The following is a 20,408-nucleotide window of genomic DNA, read 5'->3' on the forward strand; positions in this document are numbered from 1 at the left end:
AGATTGAAAAAATAATAAATACATTAAAATAAAGAATAACTTTATTGTATACAAAATAAATTATAAAGGCAATAAAAGCGTAAAGCAACACAACCTTAATTTAATAGTATGTACTTCAAATGCAATGATAAAAATAAAAAGGAACTATTAATAATTACGTCATATCCAATAGAAGTAAAAAATACTAATATAAACAACTGTCATATGTTTTAACAGTTTTTCTGCCGCTTCTAGATGGCATGTCAACCAACGCCATAGAAACATGACAACAACAGTATAATGATATACAAATCAGTAAAGAATTCCACAATGATGGATGTAAAAAACATTCAAAAAATAAATCCCCAACATCAGATCCAGCGAATAAATAGAAATTAGATATAGCAGACAGTGCTAACAATGGAGTACATAATAGTGCAATAAGGCATGCCTCCATTTTCTCAGTCTTTAATACATTTGTCTTAAACCAGTTGTACTTTTCATGTTTTGACAATTCTTTACCTATATGTTCTAATGTAATACCTATATAATTTAATATTGACCAAACAAATATATGCTGGATTGTCCCATGCCACATAAATATAAACACAAAAGTGGCAAGTGAGGCAAGCAGTTTATACACTATTTTTGGTAGTTTTATTGATTTTGAAATTATAGCGAGCCCAGGCTTGTAAATGTATCTGTGAACAATATTAATTTATTAATTAAATGTGACCATAAATAAAATTTTCCCAGAATTACATGTTCAATGCACAATTTTTACAAACTAGCAACATTGCATGCTATCTAATACCCATTTATATTATAAAATATGTTACAAGTTGTCCATGGAAGGGTAAATAAAATATTTATTTATACAACTTACTTTACTAGGAAGCGATAAAGTCCAACATCAAAGTATCTCCACATTTGTGAATAGATATGAACTCTTACAATACACCTTGGCATTGGAGGAGTTTCTATATTGTCAAGCTTTGCAAATGCTGTAGTGGTTCCATATGATATTACATATTTCATATGAAATTCTAAACCCATCCAAAGTCCTCCGCCACATAAAGCTATGGTTGGCAATTTCCTAATCAACTGTAAGAAAATAGTTTTAATTATATATTTGTACATTATTTTACATTAGAGTATCTTATTGAATTATAAAAACATACCTCCATATTGTCTTGCATAGCAAAAAAATAAATATAATGTAATGCAAAATCTAAAATAAATGTATACAGTTTGTATACAAGCATATCACAAAAAAATTGTTTCAGTCTTAACCATAGAGGTCCACCCTTGATGTTTAGACTCTTTTCAAATTCTGCATAAAGTATAACAGGTCCCGTGTACAAAAGTGGTAAATATAATATGTAACTTAACATATTTATTATGTCATACCAAAAGGAGATTCTATATATCTCATCCTTGTCTCTCCTCTCTATATAATCTATACAATAACTAATGCATCTCAATTCAATCCATGCCACACTAAATAATATGAGGTAAATTTCTTCATCTTGTATTTCCTCATGTTCCAGGTAATTCCAAAAAAATTGTTTATACTTTAAGGAATTGTAACCTCCAAGAAGCAATAAACTGATGAACCAAATGCATTGTTTATTACCCCCTATATATATTATAGCACCATATAATATTGGTTGTATTAAAACTACAACCATTTGTCGGACTCCCATTTTATAAACAATGAATATTGTACTTGACAGAATGTACCAGTATTTTAACATGGGTAATGATAATCTACGTATTACTTCCGATATAATAAACTGGAACATCATGTAACCCAATGACGAATAAATAAAATATTTCCAGCTATTCCATTCAACATCTGAGACATCTCTGTGTCTTTGAATAAAACTCCAACCTGGTCGGAGATCTCTGATTGTAAGTATACCTCCGCTAGTCCCTTTAATTACTTCTGTAAGATAACAAATGACAACCTATTTAGTATCAAAGCTTTAAATATTTAAATACAATTTAAATGTAATATTTACCTGATTGAGCCTCGATTAACTTAAACAAAGAATATAAATTTGCACTTGTCCATACACAAAAACAAGTGTATATTTCTACAGTATTTAATGCAGTTTTCATTGTTAATTCCCTTTGTTTTTTATTGTTCAGTTCCTTGTTAATAGCATTGTAATTCAATTTTACCGGCGATTCACATCAACAACATTATTGTCACTTCAATTCAATCAAACTTTCCTATCAAGTGTCAAAGTTAAGTCAAAAGTCAAATTCAAAAATATTGGAATGTGTGGCCAGTTTAATCTTCTACTCTAATGGTAGAAATGCTTGAAATAGTTCTTAGTATGAAGGAATTGGTTTTTCAAAATGTTAATCGATTATCTCATAATTTACTTCGTCACACTTACATCTAATTTCAATTACTGCGATAAGATTTATCTAGGAAATAAATTCAATTTGAAAAGTCTCAAGTAATTTTCAAGAAGTATTCGAATGAGTACTTTACTATAAATTGCATTCTGCAGAAGACAAAAGAAAGACATGTCAAATGTGTATTTTGAAGTACATCCAATCATCGTCCCTTCCCCCAATCCCATCATTTTGGGCCATTTTACCCTACTCGTTGCCTGGAAGACCTTGAGCCATCGCGAGCCATCGCTGTAGTTAAATAACTAGCTATTCTTGGTCTACCCCATGGAAAGCTTAGTATATTATTATATACTTAAAAACAGTCGTATTCCTATTTTGAGTTACTATTAATAACAAGGTCTGCTGCCAATGGGGATGTTTCCTAATTTTTGGAATTGCTATGCTAAAGCCTATCGTCCCCAAAAACACCTACAGGGTCGTACTACTACAAGTTGCGTAATACTTTTTATTTATAAAAATAAGTATTACATATATTTCACATTCTATCTTGTTTCAGATTGATGTAAGAGCGAGCGTTAGAGCAGCTATGACCTAGCCTAGCCAAACTAATAAAATTACGGCCGTGACTCCACGATCCGCGAGTGAGAGCAGCGGTGACGTAAGCGCATGGTCTCACTATGCTTTGTAAATGTTTATTGAACGAGTTACTTACGATCTCATTCTCGGATGTTGTTTTCGTCATTTCATCTTCACTCCATTCCATTCAATCTGTTCACAAAGTACGGTCGTTTTTGTAATATCTAGTCAAGATCAGTTTAGTAACTTAGTTTTAACAATTTAGTCGTAAGAAGGTAACTATAACGGGAGTTCATCACGATTAACCGAATATTGAAATGTAAACAGTGATCTTTTATTGAGTTGAAGTGATTACACTAAGTTTTTCCTTTTATAATGGATTCAAGAGTACGAGTTTTATTTATATCAACTTTATTTATTTTACAATGTGGAATAAGTAAGTTTTAAATTTTATTGATACTGTTTGTTAAGATTAGAAGAGTGAAACAGGTCAAGAATATATTATCTAAACAGTGATAAATAATGTTTTCTGTAGAATATCATTAGTCTTTGTGCGTATTTAGTTTAAATTTTTCACATTCCTATTAGCTTAGTGGTAAATCAACGCAGACTTAAGTCCGAATACTTGGGTTCTTGGCTCGTAGAGTAGGGTCTAAGTTTCCTAAGAATAACGATATACAACGAAGTCAAAGTATTAAGGCAGTCTAACGACCAACTTAATAAATAGTGGTTATTTTACCATCTATCTGAAAGATCGAGAAGTTTTAACAAATGCAAAACAGGAACCAAACCTGTTTCTTTTTACTCCAAGATGAACTTCTGCTACTGTGATATTAAAATCTTTTAAGTTATGCATATAAATTAGCTACAAATTTATCACTTTTTTCCTTGAAGGTATCGGCAAAGTGCAACGCTATAATACCAATATAGATTTTTTACTTCATGAAGCTGGAGGAATAACTAGTGCACCAAAACGAGATTATTCAGCGGAGTATCCATCTCTAAAACCGTCTTCAACAACACTACAACAAACAAGAACCACACAAGGCTTGAATATTGTAACTGGAACGACACCAAAACCCCAATCACCAAAGAGGGATTATGTTGCACCGCAACTGCCAACAACAAAACATGACCACAAAACAACATCACCTCAACATAAGGTAACACCAAGTCCAGCTATTCAATCAGGACCTGCAGTCAAACCACCATCATCACCAAAAAGAGATTACGTCGCCCCACAGTTCCCAACCTTGAAACCACCTCAAGATAACAATAGACCAACAGGAAACGTTAAGGATCTTATAAATTACTATGATAACTTTAACAACAACAACAATAATAATGCTCGAAAACCGAGTTACAGCTCTATTTTGCAAGGATCTAGTATTGGGACAACAGTTAAGCCATCTCTAACACCAAAGATACCAAGTTTCAGCTCCGTTGTTGGCGGGACAACAAAACTACCAACTAGTCCACCAACCACGCCCCCTGTTCACAAACCAACAGTTCCAAATAGTGGTAAAAATACAGCGGCAACAGTACCCGTGCTACCAAGTACAATATTAAACAACAAAAACCAAGGCAGCAGCGCTTCTAATATCGCCACCGACGCCGAATTACAAGCCATTAGCGAAGAATTATTAAAAAAAGATACGAATAATGCAGCGAGATACGTTACAATCAATTTTCAAGAGAAAACCTCCTCAAGTTCCAAAGAAGATAAAGCTTCGCAACCGTGAGTATCATTTTTTAACAAAACAAACAGCACAAAAACAAGCAAACTTAACAAACAACACGTACAATTTCTTTGGAAATTATTGCATACTGTCACGTTTACTTACATCAGTACGTTCTTAATCTATAAAAACTGCGTACTATTTAATAGAAAGTATTCGCATATGAAAAAAAAAATGTTAACGTGGTATTACTTCGTATTTGACAAGTAGTTATGTATATTACTCGCTCATACGTGTAAACGTAGATCCTAATAGGAACAAAAGTAACACGACAAAAATCTTTATATGAGAATAGCCGGTAATTCTTATACGTTCCATATTTAAGTCCGTATCAGTAATACCTAATAGCTAAAATAATATTGAGAAGTTGGTTATGAATGCATATGAATGCTGCCCATTAAATCCCAACGTTGTCATTGATATGACCTTATAGGACTGAATTTGGAATTCGCCGTTTGTTATAAAGAGAATGTTAAGCAATTGTTTACAATGTGATATCGGAATTTTTTCCTTGTTTGCAGATTACTCAACATAGCATCCGATGTTTGGAATATTCCAACTATTCAAAAGTTTTTGCCACTTTTGGATAATTACGAAAGAGATACGTTGGTTAACGAATATGTAACGTCACAGGTGCGACAAATTAAGTATTTCTAAACAAACAAATATTCTTAAATCAAAACATTTTTATAACTATTACTACATTCTACATTAACAAAAGCTGAATGTTAATCTCTCAAGTAGTGTATATTTGATATTAGGGTTATTTGCATAATTTCGGGGACAATAGAAGGCAAAATAGAAATGTTAAATTCGGTGTGTATAATTGTATGACATTTCATTGATTGACTGATAAGAACTTAGTATACAAAACTAAAAATCCATTCCAGGAGAGAACAGAAGAAAATGCATTTATGGATGCCATCATGTCTACAAGTGTTATCCGACATTTAATGAATTTCCTCAAGGAAAAAGGTAATCTCATAAGTTGTTAATAACATGTTTTCACGTCTCTTGTAATTTTTGTATTCACCTTATTCCGAATATTTTACCGAAAATAATACGTGAACTAACTAATATACAGGGATAATAAAAGAGTTTAAAAATGATTCGTTTTTTTAGGTAAAGTTCCTCCCGATCCGGCGAAACAGCGGGACTTCCTAAAACAACTATGGTTTGGCTTATATTCAAGAGGAAAAGGGAAGATCAGCAGTTCGGGATTTGAACATGTTTTTGTGTCCGAGCTGAAAAATGGCGAAGTATCAGGTACAAACAAAAAGTTTGCTTTGGCTATCGAATCTATTCAATTGTTTTCAACATTTCAAATTGTTTTCATAGTTTACTGACGATGATTCATTTTGAGTTTGTAGCATTAAAATATTTTTATTTTACATTCTCAGGTTTACACAATTGGATATACTTTTCGAAAGAAGAGTCCGCAAATCGAGTAAATTACTTAGGATATTTGAAATACGTTCAGCTAAACGATGTAAGTATTAAATCGTAGAATTGAAGTATAAAACCTAAGGTCATTGCTTCTTGCTCACAATTAACATCAGTAATTAGTACATAGGCGGTACAAATTGATGTAATCTGTTGATGCGTTAATAATATCGGAGATATACCGCAAGGGAGGTCAAAGACCATTTTTAGAATAACTGTCCAACTTATACAAAAAGAAAAAAAAAACTGCAGCCATTGTATTATAATGTCAAGCTATAACTATTGTATTTGCAAATTCAAAATCGTCTATTGTATTATTATCGGTATTAGCGGATCTCATTTTAAAAATAACTTGTTCTATCCATCTATGACACATGGACAAGTAAACATTATTTTTAGAGCTAGTGGCTGCTCTTACGATATTCCGGTGTACGTGACATACACATATATTCTTAAAAAAATCAAGCAAAACCTTTAAGCATAAGACTTACATTTTTTTTTCTTAAATGATTTTATTATTCTAAACTGAATTATGACTATATCATTTAACTATTTCAGAAAGGAGTCGTTATCAAATTACATTTTAACCAACAAGGGGTTGACAAGCCAGTAGATTCAATGTTCATCGGCACTTCACCAGAACTGGAGATTGCGCTCTACACTCTTTGTTTCGTCACTCGCGAGGGAGACGATTGCAGACTGAAGCTCGCCAACAAAGATGTCAACATACTCACACATAACTTTAGATATAGGAGCAAAAATTACATAGGCAGTGCCTTCCCTCAGATTTAAAAACTTGCCCTCACTTAAACTTTATTCCTATAAATTGCGTAGCAAGTTAAAATCCATGGCAATTAGTAAACCACAAACTTTGATAAAGTAATCTTTTGTAACCATTCAATAAATAATTCGAACTGCTTTACTTCTTATTATTTAACCTATTTTAAAACATCAATTGAAATCTCTATGTCTAGTATTTAGATGAAGTATCCAAGCGGCCACAACCTTTAAAATACTAGTATCAGATTTATAACTGTAAAGGATCGAACCGAACATGTAATCTTTAGGTTCGGGTTCAATCCCCGCTTTATAAAATTATGTCTATTTATTTTCGAATGTCATCATTTATTCATGTATCCAACGCTTTAACGTAAAGGAAAATATCATGATGCAACCTGCACATATCTGCTAAGTGAAAGTACCCTTAGAGAGTAGTAAATAACATCATAAAGACAAATTAAGGAAAGGAGAATTTGGAAATTGCTTGTGTAAGCGACAATTTTGCCTTCCATGTTTTAAAAATTCTTTATTGTTTGTAAAGCCGTGATGCTACCACGTCATAGCGATATTAGTGCTGTTTTGTTTATTTTATTTGTAGAAAACTTGTATTATTAACTAGTAACACTGGATGCCAACTAGATGAGAATTTGAAATCTGTCAAATCAAAAGTCAAAACTCGAAAATCGAACGAGACGTTCGCACGTGTTGCGAGTGTTAACGATTATCGAACATTATCGTAACGAAAATTATGCAATGTGAAATTTATTTTTATGGTGTTTTTAGTTTTACTAGTTTATTAAAATAATTCATAATTTGTAGTCTTATATCGTAATACATACCACCGTAATCAATAGATTTAAATTTCTGTATAATTTTCAAAGACAAAATGAATTCAATGTATACCTTGTTTAGAGGTACTGTTCATAAAAAAATGTCTCAAAATAAAGTCAAACTATACTTTAATATATTTAGAAACTATTCCTCGCGAGAATATCTTAACGATGTTTATTCTCGGACTAAGTTAAAGTGTAAATGTAAGTAAAAAAAAATGATTTTTGTCTTATAGCTTATTCAAGTTAAAAAACTATTTTATTGTTTCCAGCAAAAAAACTGCCTCAAGATGTCAACCCTAAAGGTGTTTTTGCGTGTAATGAATTAGATTTATCAGAAGTTAAAGTGTATGGATTCGATTATGATTATACTCTGGCTCATTACAAACCATCTTTAGAACATTTACTATACAACCTCGGAAGGAATATGCTTTTAGAAAAATATAAGGTCTGTTTTCTTTTTTATATTCTTATCAGAATTAATGTGAAAACTCTTAGGTTTGCGTAAATTACTGGCTAGATGTATTCAAGTAACTGGCTGGTAATAAAAATTGATTGACTTTTTCTTTATCACTTTCGTCATTCAATTGTTTTTTTTTTCATTAACTTCTCCCTTTAACGTCTGTTAATAGTTTTAATTTTTTAATTTTACACATACTTATAACATTTGAGTGGAAAAGTTAAATTATAAAGCAATCTTGTTAAATATTTAATATGTATATTTTGAATTACAGTACCCAGCTGAAATTTCAAAATTGGAATACAAACCACATTTTGCTGTGAGAGGATTGCATTATGACATAGAAAAAGGTCTTCTTTTGAAATTAGATTCATTTCTACAAATTCAATTTGGTGCTGTTTATAGAGGACTAACTCCCGTATCAACTGAGGAAGTGCTTAAAATATACAAGAACAGAATAATACCAATTGCATATGTTGAGGGTGACAATAGAGCACATAAAGTAAGTAATTTTATTTTCTACAAGAAAAATGTTAGATAACAGGATTTACAGGAACAAACAATGTGTACAAAAAGGAAATGTTTTTATGTAAATCCTCTCCTTGTCCTTTAAAAGCATCAGCCTTTTAAGTTATTCCAGTTGTTTGTAGGTAATTAATTCACTTTTTTAGTCATTTTGAGTAGTCATTTGTCAGCCAATTTGTTTTTAAAAATACAGCATATAAAACAAATTAAAAGTGCAATTGAGCAATGGAATGATCTTTCTAATATACTATAGTTTTATTTACAAACATGGTGCCATTTGTAGACATATGTATTATATTGTGTGTTGCAAGCAATCAAAGGCACTTGTATGCAATCATTCCCCCTTTTCATTGTGACACAAGGTCTATATGGCATGATATGGTATAGCTAAATAATGGATAACATTTGTTTGTCTACTGTAGGGTGACCATGTCACATTGCAATATGAGATATGTCTAGTTTCATAGTTTGATATTTTATAATTATCCAATTCTTATTTAATCGTGATTTTAAAGTATTTCTGCCAATGTTATTATTAGAATCAATAATAGTAAAGGTGTAGAGAGTTTTATTTAACCAATTTCAAAAAAGGTAGACATTCTCAATTTGTGTATACATTTTTGGTGTTCTCAGAACTGCTCCTTTGATGAATTGATTTGGATATCTCTTTTTGTATTTGAAGGCTAATGATTCTTGTCTGTCCATTTTTAAACTTTTACTGAAGATCAGAAAAGTTTTTTTTTCTGTCTTCCATTTTATTTTGGGTTATTTTAAAATTATTTCTTTTAATTTCCAGGGCAATCGAGCAAAGATGGTGCATTTGGCAGATCTGTTTTCCGTACCAGAAATGGGATTGCTTTGTAATGTTGCTGAATATTTTATCAAGAATCATATAGATTATCATCCTGAGATCCTCTTTTTGGATGTTAAGGTACTAAAAATAATTATTATTCAAGTTGTTGTTAATTAATGCTATGTTTTGGTATTAGAATAGAATAAAAGAAGTTTTTTAAGTGGATTTGTAACTTATTTTCAGAATTCTGTGCAAAGCTGTCATCCGATAATGCATAAGATTGTCGCTCAGAATGTGGATGAGTACATTCGGCCGAATTCAGATTTAAAAAGATATTTTCAACTCCTAAGGGACCATGATAAAAAATTGTTCCTTGTAACAAACAGTCCATATCATTTTGTGTAAGAATATCTTTGTTTTGTGTGTGTCGCTATTTTTAAGCGTTGTAACAATATTGACATTGTTGCAAGAAATTTTGCATGATGAAAAATACTGTAATTTTCAAATGTAAACCTTACATAACAAAAAACAATACTCGTTTCAAATGTTAAAAAAGTATGTTTTAGTTAATTTTGATGTAAACTATATCTCTGATTTTTATTTAATCATTAAATATTAAATCATTTAGCAAATGCATGATTTATTCTGGTTTTGGTGTGATATTGTGTTTTGCATGTAATATGTTTTTTTTTTTAATATAAAACTGTTTTCATATATCATTAGAACCATATTTGTTGCAGTAACGCGGGCATGGAGATGTTAGTGGGTTCAGATTGGAGGGAGTACTTCGACGTTGTGATAGTAAACGCGAACAAGCCCAAGTTCTTCACGGAGGTGTCGCGGCCGATACGTGTTTTTGACAAAAACGCCAACACTCATATTTGGGAGAAAGTTACGTCACTGGAAAAGGGCATTATTTATTACGAGGTCAGTGTAATGCCCGGTTTACACTTGGCTAGAACAGTTGGTTAGTTGCGACGGCCAGTTGTTAATTGTATGGACTCACTGACGCCATTAAATTTTTATTTATTACGAAAATAGTAATATATTTAACAGTGGTAGTGCCCGCTCTAACATCTTAGCACTGCAGGGCCGGCACGCCCCCAGTAATACCACGACCACACAGAAGACAGCCGTGAAAAGGGAGCAATTCTGTGTTTCGTCTGATGAGTGTGGTGCCGGAAGCCTAATTTAAGTCCCTTTCTCTTTACCACCCTTTTCTTATAAGGAGTGGTTGGGAAGAGGATGTGGATTTTACGGTGGAGGAGATGCGTAGGAAGGGGAAATATCCTCTCTATGTGCGTCTCCTCCGTCGTATTAGGGTAGGCAACGCATCTGCAATTGCGGATGTTTATGGGCAGCGGTCGCTTCGCCATTTTGGCGGTTTTAGGTGGTCGCTTGCTCGTTTGCCACCTTATGTTATATATATAAAAAAAGCCTTTTTTCTAAGCTATCGCACCACAGTAGTGCGACTGTCGATATTCGATTCAACTACCATAAACATCTAAAGTGGAGTAGTGTGCGCACCTTATACTATAAGGTCATAGGAATCAAAGCGACTAAACAGTTGTGCGATAGTTTAGTGAAAAGGGCGCGATCTTAGACACCAAAGTTGGCAGTATGTTTTGTGCAGGGCACGGTGAAGCAGCTGCAGGAGCTGACGGGGTGGCGCGGCCAGCAGGTGCTGTACTTCGGCGACCACCCCTACAGCGACCTCGCCGACGTCACGCTGGAGCACGGCTGGCGCACCGGCGCCATCATCAACGAACTCACAGTAAATATTACTAATGTTGTTAATGCGAAAATTTACATGACAGATGTTTGTTACTATGTATCCACAGAATGGCACGCGAAGTCACGGGCGAAAACTAGTGTCTTATATTATCTATAAAATTAATCATGGGTATTTTTGGTGTCTCGTTAATATTGAAAATATTGAAAACAAGCAATAGATTATTGACTATAATTAAATTAATTAATTAGCCAAAACACAAATGTGCTTTTTTTATTATAAAAAAAGTATTTATTAATTTTGTTCATTTCATGTCTTAGAAACCATATTTATTCCTTTTTCAAAATCTAGTTATATCTGTTTACGAAAAAAAAAATTATAACTTCACAAACCGTTTTTGACTTTCCAGCACGAAATAAAGACGCTGAACACGCAGTCGTTCAAGGAGAACGCGAACTGGCTGCAGATGTTGACGCAGATCATCGAGGACCACCAGGACCACCGCCAGCCCGACGCAGTCGCCGTGCTCGCGCACTGGGCCGCCGAGCGCGACCGCCTCAGGTACCGCCCGCACCACACTACTCTTTTTGACCAAACTTCACAGAACAAAGAGATAATCAATTCAACTATTTTTTAATTACAAGAAACTTCTAATGAATTTTAGCATTAATAAATTTGAATCACATGTAAAAAGAACGACGTTAGTTATGAATGTGGAGGGGTACACCGGTAGAGGTAGACCTACAAAGAGATAGATGGTTTGCGTGAAAGGTGATCAGAAAGGGAATTATGATTGAGATGACGGATGATAGTTATTTTGAGGACGAAAACCCGATGCGCCGACCTTACGGGAGTAGGATTAGGCAGGGGTGTCCCCTATGATGATATTGAATTCGAAAAAATTGCATGAGAACTAAAGTATTTTATAGAAAGCAAAATTTAGTTTAAATTTTCCGATTTAGTTTTGCAAAAACTGTTGATTTTTCAAAAAAAATCGTATTTTTATTTATTGTTAAGATTTTTAAAATTGTTTTACAAACTCAGAGTAGCCTCTTTTGATAATAATATTTATTGTTTAATATAGAACAACAGTATATTACCAATGTTTTGTTAAATCTCGATTATATCGTAACTGACTGATGATTTTCTTGTTACAAAGCATCGCCCAACAAAAACAGTGCGTATATCTGTTACAACTTTTTTCTCTTGTTATTAGATCTGTGGAGTGATTTTATCTTTTTTGTTTTATCTGTAGAATGTTGTAGTATCAATGTTTTTTTTTAAACAAAAACTTTAAAAATGTTAGTTTTTTAAACTTTTTTTATAATATGTATTGATACATGTTGGCTTGATTTGAATTTGCTATTATATATACTTATAGTGTGATTTAAAAAAATGTAGTTTTTTATTTCTCAGGAACGATACAAAGTCAGTATTCAACAAGCAGTTCGGCAGCGTGTTCCGCACGTACCACAATCCGACCTATTTCTCTAGGCGTTTGTTCAGATTTGCTGATATTTATACGTCTAATATAAGGAATCTTCTCAACTATTCGCTGACGCACACATTCTACCCCAGGCGAGGCGTCATGCCACACGAATATGGATCTTATTTCGTATAAATATAGGCTTTTTATTTCTAATATCGATCTTTTTAACCCTAAAATGCGTGATTTTAAATCTTTAAAAACATTTAATGCAAGATTGGTATTATAATACAAGATAAAAAATTAGCTTTTAAATTTATATTGTGTATCGTATTAATGCAAAAGTGCGCATTTAAGGGTTAAAGAAATTTGTTAAAATGTCATAATTTGATTGTTAACAACCTGTATTTTTAAGATTATAATTTGTTTCATATTGAGATTAGTTAAGCTTATAACAGTATATTGCCTCATACTAACAGTATATTTTGCAGTATTTTTTTATTTTAATATACAATGTAAGCAATTACTATTCCAACGATTGAATACTGTCTTATTGAATGTAAGTAATGTCAAAAAAAATCAAATAAAACTTATTTCTGAGATATGTATTTATAAATAACGTCATAACAAGCAAGAAGTACATTATTTTATGTATTTGACTAATTATTATTGACTGAATTAGATCTGTCGTTAATGTAGTGTTCAATTTGTATACTTTCAAATATTACCAATAATTAGTATAGATATAAAAAATCTAAACCGTATGTCTTCAATTATATTAAAATCTAATGGGAATTATGCTTTGGTTGTATATAAACCATTTAAACTTTATCATTGCTTCTAATTTGTAGTGATACCATAATATAGTAGTCATAAAAGTGTGTCATTTAATGTGCCATTAAATATTCCTAAACAAACTTTTGATACGAAGTTAAAATTATGCTCATACTTTTCTAGTCCGAAGTATTTTACATAACGCCAACATATTATTTAGATGTTTTATAACTAAAGTAGTTAAAACATTTTTTTTGTAGACTTATAGTTCGTAGTTTTATAGTTAACTATACTTTCTTTACATGAATCGATGTTTTTAAAGATGTTCCAAAACTACATGTGTAATATTTTTAATTTTAATAAAAAAATAGGTGCAAATGAAAACATAATAAAAACATTTATGTCGTAAAAATTGTAAGATCAATGTTTAAGCGTCAGTAGTCTAATGGTTTTGGGTACGGACTACCGATTTTGCAGTCAAGAGGCCAAATCCCGCCATTAGATTATTGTCGTAAACCATATCCTTGCACAAGCCCTAAAGCTTAGTTGTAATGGTTAAAGAAAATGTTAGTAAACTACCAAAAATATACTAATGTTTTTATATTTAAAAAAATGTTACAATTATTTCACCAAACAGGAATAAACCGCTGTTTATTACGCAATATGCCAATCTTGCCTAAACCATGTAGAAAATTAGGGAGCCAAAAATTAAAACTGATTTCTAGTTTTATAAATTAAATTAGGATATGAATTAACATTTTATAGTGCAAGATATTGAATAAAGATTTACATTAATACATAATCCGAGTAATAACTGTATACATAGGTTATATAATAAATTTGTTTTCGCCATATCAGTAAGATTAAAATAAGAATTTTTGATCTGTAAAATAATTAATCTTATAAGAAAACTTATCAAAGTATTGAAATAACGAATAATTTTCCAATATTTTGATACGATTTATTTTTATTTACGATATTTTTTGTTAATTTACTGTTACATATATGAAAATGTTTTAAATAAATCGATAGCATCATTAAATTGTTTTATTCGAAATAATGCTAATCTGTTTGTTGTTCGGTTTTTATCGCAATTGGTTGGCATTATGATAACCTATTTGCTTCATACTTTGTCGATTCCTGTCGTATCTTTCATAATCAAATAAACTTTGACCCGCATATCTAATAACGATTTTAGCACGAAACTTTAAAATCATATTTGTCTTAATTACGAGTACATGATACCTTTAATTTATTTCAGTTTAGTCAACTCTGTATTTAGAAGTATGCAATTTAAAACAAATACAAAATATGTTAGAAAAATCGTTTATTCTTTACTAAAAGTCACATGTGAGTTAAAAATCATAAATAAAAAATCTCGACATAATCTCTTCTACAACTATTTTTGGTTTGCTTACAACTTAATAGGTCGGGTAAGCGGTGTCAATGAGGAGTACATTATCTGCTTTGAGTGTTTTAGTCTGAATGGTAAAGTGTACATTGTTGTATGCCAGCTTGCACGGTCTGTCAGGCCGCGCCATGAAGCACAACGTGTAGAGCGCGGTCTCCAGCTCGGGGGATGTGCCCACAAACATCGTGATCTCTGGTGCGTCTTTCGTCTCACTTAAGATCGAATGCTGCTTCAGAATAAATCCTTTCTGTGAAATGTAAAAGTAATATGTAAATAGTGGTGACTGCTTCAAGTACTTAAATTAATCTGTCAAATGAAAAAAAAGGGTTATAGTAGTTGTCGTTAAGTTGCAGCCCTTTTCAAAAATAATTGATTTCAAACATGTCTTAATCTTTTCTTTGGATAATGTAAATATGACAAATAATGATGATAAGTTTAATTTATATTAGCAGATATCTGAATTACTCACTCCGGACAAATCCAGCTTGTCAATATATCCAAGATAATTGGCTTTGCGGTCCATCTCTCGTTTCGCGAAGAATAGCCAACTGTGAAGGCCTGGAAATAAGAAACAAAATTAAATAACTGTTCTTCGTGTTTTTCTTTAGTTTTCTTCAACTTTATTAAGAAAATACTAAACCATTTGTCTTACCGAGAACTTCATTTGATTTCAATTCAGCCATGAAGATGTTTTCGAAAGCACAACTACACTTGCAGAGGCCGGTCCAGTGACGCGCGTACTTTGTAAACCAGATCTTTTTCAATAACTCCACTTGCTCATTGTATTCATTGAGTTGGGCCAGGCCTAGAAAAAAATACAAATAACGAACACTTCAGTTTCCTTAGTTGTTTTGGCTTCATCAGTCTTTTTCAATGCTACATCGTAAAAAATAATTACCTTTGTTAACCAAAAATGTCATCAAACTCCTTATGGGACCAGTGGCCAAGATTGTGTTAATATATGTAGTTTGTTCTGACTCCTCCTGGAAATTAAACATAACTTACATTAACAACAGCAAAAAAACCCAGTAGCACGTATAAGCAGATATTTTATTTCCCCATTAACAGCTCGTCTTAAGAATAACTTAAGGGTCTGAATTAGGACTTAGTACTTTGAAACCGTGTTAGCGCAAAGTCGAAGCTTATTTAAAATTTCACAGTTTGCGATCAACCTGAAATAGATCCCCTTTGTTGCTGTCACTCAACTTGTTCATGCTACTTAAGTGGTTATTGAGTTATTGTGTTCCTCTTCGAAGAATAACAACCTTTGTGGAAACGTATATTTGAGGAATAAAGATATTATTCCGTCTGATGTGAAAATATTATACTTAGTGACAGCCCTAAGGGAAGAGATCAGGTGCCTTCGAGAGGCGCCTGAATACCAGTTCTATTGACTACCTATTCGTAATGTTGCCTTTAATCCTAATAAATTGAAAAACGATAATAGTTCTTTGAATGTACAAGAACTGGAATAAAATATAAATGTTATTTTTATGGTTTCTTGTTTTGCCGGTTTTATCTTCTAAGTGTAACCGCTGCAGCGGATGTTTTATTAATGGACAGGATCCACAGACTGACTAGATTTACATGCTTTTCGTGATTTGTGTAGTTATCTAATAGCAAGGAAGAATTTGCTCACTCGTATTACATCAAGTAGAGGTATAACATAAACGATTCACTGAGACAAAGTGAGGAAAATACTTGATTTCAATGATGTCATGCTCCACGAAATTCGATCCCCTCATTCGGAGAGACCATTCCTATTAGTATCACTAAAGCGCTAATTTACTGGCAAATAGGTACGTTACTTCATATAGGATATGTTTTGAAAAGATAACTTACGTTTGGTGTAACGAACTCTGGCCTTATGACATTCTTATGATAATTGTCGAAAAGAGCAACGAAAGGTCGGATTGTTGGGCCGTTCCACACGTTCTCTGGTACATTTAATAAGCTGCAAAACAAGTTTTTAATTGTATATAAACGTTTCTTTTTTTACTCTCCCATATAAATATTTCAATCTCCGTACTCGTAGTTATGTAACTTTGTCGAAATTAACTTTGTTTTTAAGTATCAGAAATAAATAAATCCACGATTAACATTTCTAAAAAATATTTCGTTTGGTGAAGCATAAGCATTTTTTTAAGCAAAAAGACCTTGAAGAAACATAAACATCTTACTTTGATTGGGCCTCGTCGTTTTTGGAGAGGGGGCTTGTTTTTCCTTGCAAGTTAACTTGTATGTAGTTGAGGGCATTGTTTATGTCTGCATTGAACATCTCCTCGCTTAGTTTTAAGATATCTTCGTCGGTGGTAGAGTCCTGCACCTGACGTAGCATATCTTCATAACTCTTCTTCTTGGCATAGTCGACAACACCACCGACGACGGTGCCGATCTGCTGCAGCGTATTGGTCGCCGTGTTCCCCTGCTGGCCTGTTACCGAATTACTGATAAGGTTCGGGAGAATATTCGAGAAGATCTGGCCGGCGGCATGAGCCAAATCATCGGCGTGGCAAGCCGCCACACACAGAAGAAGAACCAGTGTTATTCTCATGTTCCCTTAGTGGCTAGGACGTTAGTTCTATCACAGCCGCGACACACTAGTGATCTCTGCGCTCGCGCCAACTACGATACGAAGCGACCTCAGGGTGACGTCATTTCCAGCCGCATATATCTCTATAGATACGGCATGTTGTCGAGATTCAATTCGCGGATTTCCAGTTTTAGAAGCGAGGATCGTTCGGCATAATCAATGCCAGTTGTTAGTAAACCTTGGTAAACAACAATGACCTCGGTCCCTCGTTAAGGACTCACACGTACGGTGTATGCATATATCTGTAGACACAAATCAATCACTCCGTCCCGTATAGCACGTACGTTTTAAATGACTGTATGAATCCACTGGTCCTGTTAGGTTTGTTTATATTTGCTGATGTGATTGTTTGTCGATGTTGTAATGTATGAGACAGTTATTGTACTACGATGGAATTGACACATTCCCATGTACTGCCCATTGTATTAAATAACATACGTATACGTCCGTTCGTCTAGATTCATGTGTCAATGTTATTGCCGATGTGTCAGCCCTATTCACTCTAAATATTTAGACAGGTTGTGTTCAGTTTATATGAAGGAAGAGTTGGAATGTGATACCATTTTCTTTATGAAATGTTATCGTAATTTATCCTAATGTTTTAGTTGAAGCGTTGCGAAATGTCGATAAGTACAAAAAGAAAGTTATTTGAAAAGAGACATCAGAAGCGGACGGTTGCAGGCGAGCGCGCGCGTGTAATGCAAAACTTGCGTGCTGAGAGCCGCCGAGCTACCGAGATGTTCGTACGCCGGGAAAATCGTATCTTACTCTATGTATAATGCATCGGAACCAACGATTGAACTGATTTAGTGTCGCACAAGAAACTATAGATCGATATTACTATGCAGATTTCCATTCATGATGACATTACAAATATTTCTTGTTGAATGAACGCTACGTATATTAGGTATATTTCTATGGTTTAATATCCACTTTTAGTATTCTAGTGTAGAGAATTAGAGTAGACTAACTTTTCTATGTCCACATACTAATAAAAAACCCGCCGGCCATTGTTTAAACTTTTATATGTGGGTTTGTTTCCTATTCTATTTAAATAATTCAACAACACAGAATGACACACCAATACAAATAAGGTACCTACTTATGCTTGCATCATTTTTCTTTGTTCGTATTTCGATTAAACATAATCAGTTCAGTTTTAAAAAGGTATCAGACCTAAGGGAAAAATTATATGAGCGCTATAAATAACAGAATGTTTCTTCTAAATGTTTTAAAATACAAATTAGATTATTGTGCTTATCAAATACGATTTCCAAGTAAATAATTCTTACAATAAACAATCTTAATCTCGGTCCACTCTCGTCAGCTCAAGTTATCGTTCGAGGTTAACTAACAAAGGTCAGAGTGAGGCAAAATATGACGTGACCCGACGGTGAGCTACGAGTTTGCCGAACACATTTACCAGGCGGTTCTCAATACTAAATAGTTGGTCTTGAAACACAAACGTTACCCGTATTCTTGACAAAATGAAGATCGCGTTTATTTTATTGTTCGCCCTTTATTACACTGAATGTAAGTATTAAATTCAACTCTTAAAATATGTGCTTTATGAAAATTAATCGAAAAATAAAGATAGAAATAGAAAATAGTCACAGCTGTTAAAAATTGTGTATATTTTTAGGTTTCATATCAATTTATCGCTTAAGTTAACAATGTTTTCAGTGATATTGTTTTTTCTGCGTTATATGTTTATTGTATTTGCAGTGTAATAGAGAAGCGACAACATAATTAAACTTAACCTATTTGTATAGGTTAGATTTCTGTCGCAATTTTCTTTGTTTACTCACACTCAAAATACTTATAGTTCCGTAACTTGAGGGTTAATTTTGATATCAATATGTTACCTATTTATAAGCTTTTTGAAGAATATTATTCATTCTCTTATCGGTAAGATTTAAACATTTCTGTAATTATCTTTGTAATATTTCAGGTCGTAAAGTATATCCGCCTATTGACAAAAATGCGAACCTTGCATTTATTAACATGGAGTCTGGAGGTATGAGACCTGGTCAACGACCTGCAAATCCAGCTCCAGCTGTTCCAGCGCCTACACCTGCTAACGTCACTCCTAAACCAACACCTGCACCCGTACCAACTACTATTAAAGCGGTACCAGCGAAACCTATTCAGACCACCCAAGCACCGCCTCAAATTAAACCAGTACCCGTGTATCCGAGTCCAGCGGGTAAGCCAGTCACTACACCGGGACCCGGCAGTGTTCAACATCTTATTAACTTCTACGATAGTCAGGGTAAAGCCAGTGTTATACGCCCATACAGTTACAGTCAAGCTGTTAAACAAGGTTGAATGTTTCATATGTGATATTGGAATACTTACATGTATTTATATTTTGTATAAAATAAATATGTACCTATTATATCTTTATTTGCATATTTTTAGTCTCAAATATAGTGAATCCTTACACATGATTGTTAATTTTGTAGATTTTCAACTACAATTTTATCTTATACTTAGTTTGTGTCATTTCTATCTTGAAAGAGGTATAATTATTGTGAGAAATCATTATTTTTGACCTTTTGTGATAGTGACAGTAGTATCAACTCTTTAATAAGATATGTAAAAAGATACTATTATTATAATCATTACATCCATTTTATTTTTCATACCAATTAGGTGTTTTTTGATTTATTAACTTTTCATAAAAACACAAACCTTTATGGCAGAATAAATTCGACGCCTGGTCAGACTTAACCGCGTTGTAAAGCATTTGCAAATGATACTATGTATTATATTTTTATTGCAGGCGCTTATATTTAAGAGGTATATGTGTACGATTTTTTTTGTTCACAAACACCTATAGCATAAAGCACAGAACAAGCAATATTGAGCTCGCGCACCCCTTTAACTAAACTATCTCACAACTTTTTAGTCGCGCTATGATTCCTATGAGGTTATATGAAGATGCTCACACTACTCGTTTTTTAGTAGGACATAA

At 33.0% G+C, this 20,408-nt stretch overlaps 5 protein-coding genes across 5 annotated transcripts; 3 read left to right on the forward strand and 2 right to left on the reverse strand.

The window, feature by feature from the left end:
• Positions 1-23: 23 nt before the first annotated feature.
• LOC106100470 (protein-cysteine N-palmitoyltransferase Rasp) lies at positions 24-2,616 on the reverse strand. Its single transcript, XM_013279333.1, has 4 exons — positions 2,004-2,616; positions 1,161-1,927; positions 866-1,083; positions 24-680 (listed from the first exon to the last, which is right to left on the reverse strand). Exons 1-4 carry the CDS (start codon positions 2,101-2,103, stop codon positions 185-187), a joined length of 1,581 nt encoding a protein of 526 aa, XP_013134787.1. The 5' UTR covers positions 2,104-2,616; the 3' UTR covers positions 24-184.
• A 413-nt stretch (positions 2,617-3,029) lies between these two features.
• On the forward strand, positions 3,030-7,023 carry LOC106100714 (poly(U)-specific endoribonuclease homolog). The gene is made up of 7 exons (XM_013279710.1): positions 3,030-3,361; positions 3,820-4,663; positions 5,186-5,297; positions 5,555-5,639; positions 5,787-5,930; positions 6,065-6,153; positions 6,666-7,023. Exons 1-7 carry the CDS (start codon positions 3,301-3,303, stop codon positions 6,897-6,899), a joined length of 1,569 nt encoding a protein of 522 aa, XP_013135164.1. The 5' UTR covers positions 3,030-3,300; the 3' UTR covers positions 6,900-7,023.
• A 396-nt stretch (positions 7,024-7,419) lies between these two features.
• Positions 7,420-13,135, forward strand: LOC106100715 (5'-nucleotidase domain-containing protein 3). Its single transcript, XM_013279712.1, has 9 exons — positions 7,420-7,921; positions 7,990-8,165; positions 8,452-8,679; positions 9,499-9,633; positions 9,739-9,896; positions 10,236-10,422; positions 11,129-11,269; positions 11,637-11,788; positions 12,644-13,135. Exons 1-9 carry the CDS (start codon positions 7,774-7,776, stop codon positions 12,846-12,848), a joined length of 1,530 nt encoding a protein of 509 aa, XP_013135166.1. The 5' UTR covers positions 7,420-7,773; the 3' UTR covers positions 12,849-13,135.
• A 1,602-nt stretch (positions 13,136-14,737) lies between these two features.
• Positions 14,738-17,562, reverse strand: LOC106100457 (poly(U)-specific endoribonuclease homolog). The gene is made up of 6 exons (XM_013279317.1): positions 17,019-17,562; positions 16,681-16,792; positions 15,737-15,821; positions 15,491-15,643; positions 15,308-15,396; positions 14,738-15,085 (listed from the first exon to the last, which is right to left on the reverse strand). The coding sequence occupies exons 1-6, from the start codon at positions 17,390-17,392 to the stop codon at positions 14,849-14,851; spliced, it is 1,050 nt and encodes a 349-aa protein (XP_013134771.1). The 5' UTR covers positions 17,393-17,562; the 3' UTR covers positions 14,738-14,848.
• A 1,251-nt stretch (positions 17,563-18,813) lies between these two features.
• On the forward strand, positions 18,814-19,837 carry LOC106100502 (vegetative cell wall protein gp1-like). The gene is made up of 2 exons (XM_013279367.1): positions 18,814-18,964; positions 19,383-19,837. Exons 1-2 carry the CDS (start codon positions 18,919-18,921, stop codon positions 19,757-19,759), a joined length of 423 nt encoding a protein of 140 aa, XP_013134821.1. The 5' UTR covers positions 18,814-18,918; the 3' UTR covers positions 19,760-19,837.
• Positions 19,838-20,408: the final 571 nt, after the last annotated feature.

The sequence above is a fragment of the Papilio polytes genome, unplaced genomic scaffold (genome assembly GCF_000836215.1).
Source record: "Papilio polytes unplaced genomic scaffold, Ppol_1.0 DF824047.1, whole genome shotgun sequence".
Taxonomy (NCBI): Eukaryota; Metazoa; Arthropoda; class Insecta; order Lepidoptera; family Papilionidae; genus Papilio; species Papilio polytes.

What these genes read in the sequence shown, in the direction of transcription:
- LOC106100470 (XM_013279333.1), bottom strand. Translation starts at nt 2,103, where the DNA reads ATGAAAACTGCATTAAATACTGTAGAAATATACACTTGTTTTTGTGTA. An exon ending in CTATGCAAGACAATATGGAG is followed by an intron (nt 1,084 to 1,160) that starts GTATGTTTTTAT and finishes ATTTTCTTACAG; the next exon opens with TTGATTAGGAAATTGCCAAC. An exon ending in CTTTATCGCTTCCTAGTAAA is followed by an intron (nt 681 to 865) that starts GTAAGTTGTATA and finishes TATTGTTCACAG; the next exon opens with ATACATTTACAAGCCTGGGC.
- LOC106100714 (XM_013279710.1), top strand. Translation starts at nt 3,301, where the DNA reads ATGGATTCAAGAGTACGAGTTTTATTTATATCAACTTTATTTATTTTA. An exon ending in GAATTTCCTCAAGGAAAAAG is followed by an intron (nt 5,640 to 5,786) that starts GTAATCTCATAA and finishes TCGTTTTTTTAG; the next exon opens with GTAAAGTTCCTCCCGATCCG. An exon ending in AATACGTTCAGCTAAACGAT is followed by an intron (nt 6,154 to 6,665) that starts GTAAGTATTAAA and finishes TAACTATTTCAG; the next exon opens with AAAGGAGTCGTTATCAAATT.
- LOC106100715 (XM_013279712.1), top strand. Translation starts at nt 7,774, where the DNA reads ATGAATTCAATGTATACCTTGTTTAGAGGTACTGTTCATAAAAAAATG. An exon ending in GTGACAATAGAGCACATAAA is followed by an intron (nt 8,680 to 9,498) that starts GTAAGTAATTTT and finishes TTTAATTTCCAG; the next exon opens with GGCAATCGAGCAAAGATGGT. An exon ending in AGGGCATTATTTATTACGAG is followed by an intron (nt 10,423 to 11,128) that starts GTCAGTGTAATG and finishes TGTTTTGTGCAG; the next exon opens with GGCACGGTGAAGCAGCTGCA.
- LOC106100457 (XM_013279317.1), bottom strand. Translation starts at nt 17,392, where the DNA reads ATGAGAATAACACTGGTTCTTCTTCTGTGTGTGGCGGCTTGCCACGCC. An exon ending in GACATTTTTGGTTAACAAAG is followed by an intron (nt 15,644 to 15,736) that starts GTAATTATTTTT and finishes ATTTTTTTCTAG; the next exon opens with GCCTGGCCCAACTCAATGAA. An exon ending in GAAATCAAATGAAGTTCTCG is followed by an intron (nt 15,397 to 15,490) that starts GTAAGACAAATG and finishes TCTTATTTCCAG; the next exon opens with GCCTTCACAGTTGGCTATTC.
- LOC106100502 (XM_013279367.1), top strand. Translation starts at nt 18,919, where the DNA reads ATGAAGATCGCGTTTATTTTATTGTTCGCCCTTTATTACACTGAAT. An exon ending in CGCCCTTTATTACACTGAAT is followed by an intron (nt 18,965 to 19,382) that starts GTAAGTATTAAA and finishes GTAATATTTCAG; the next exon opens with GTCGTAAAGTATATCCGCCT.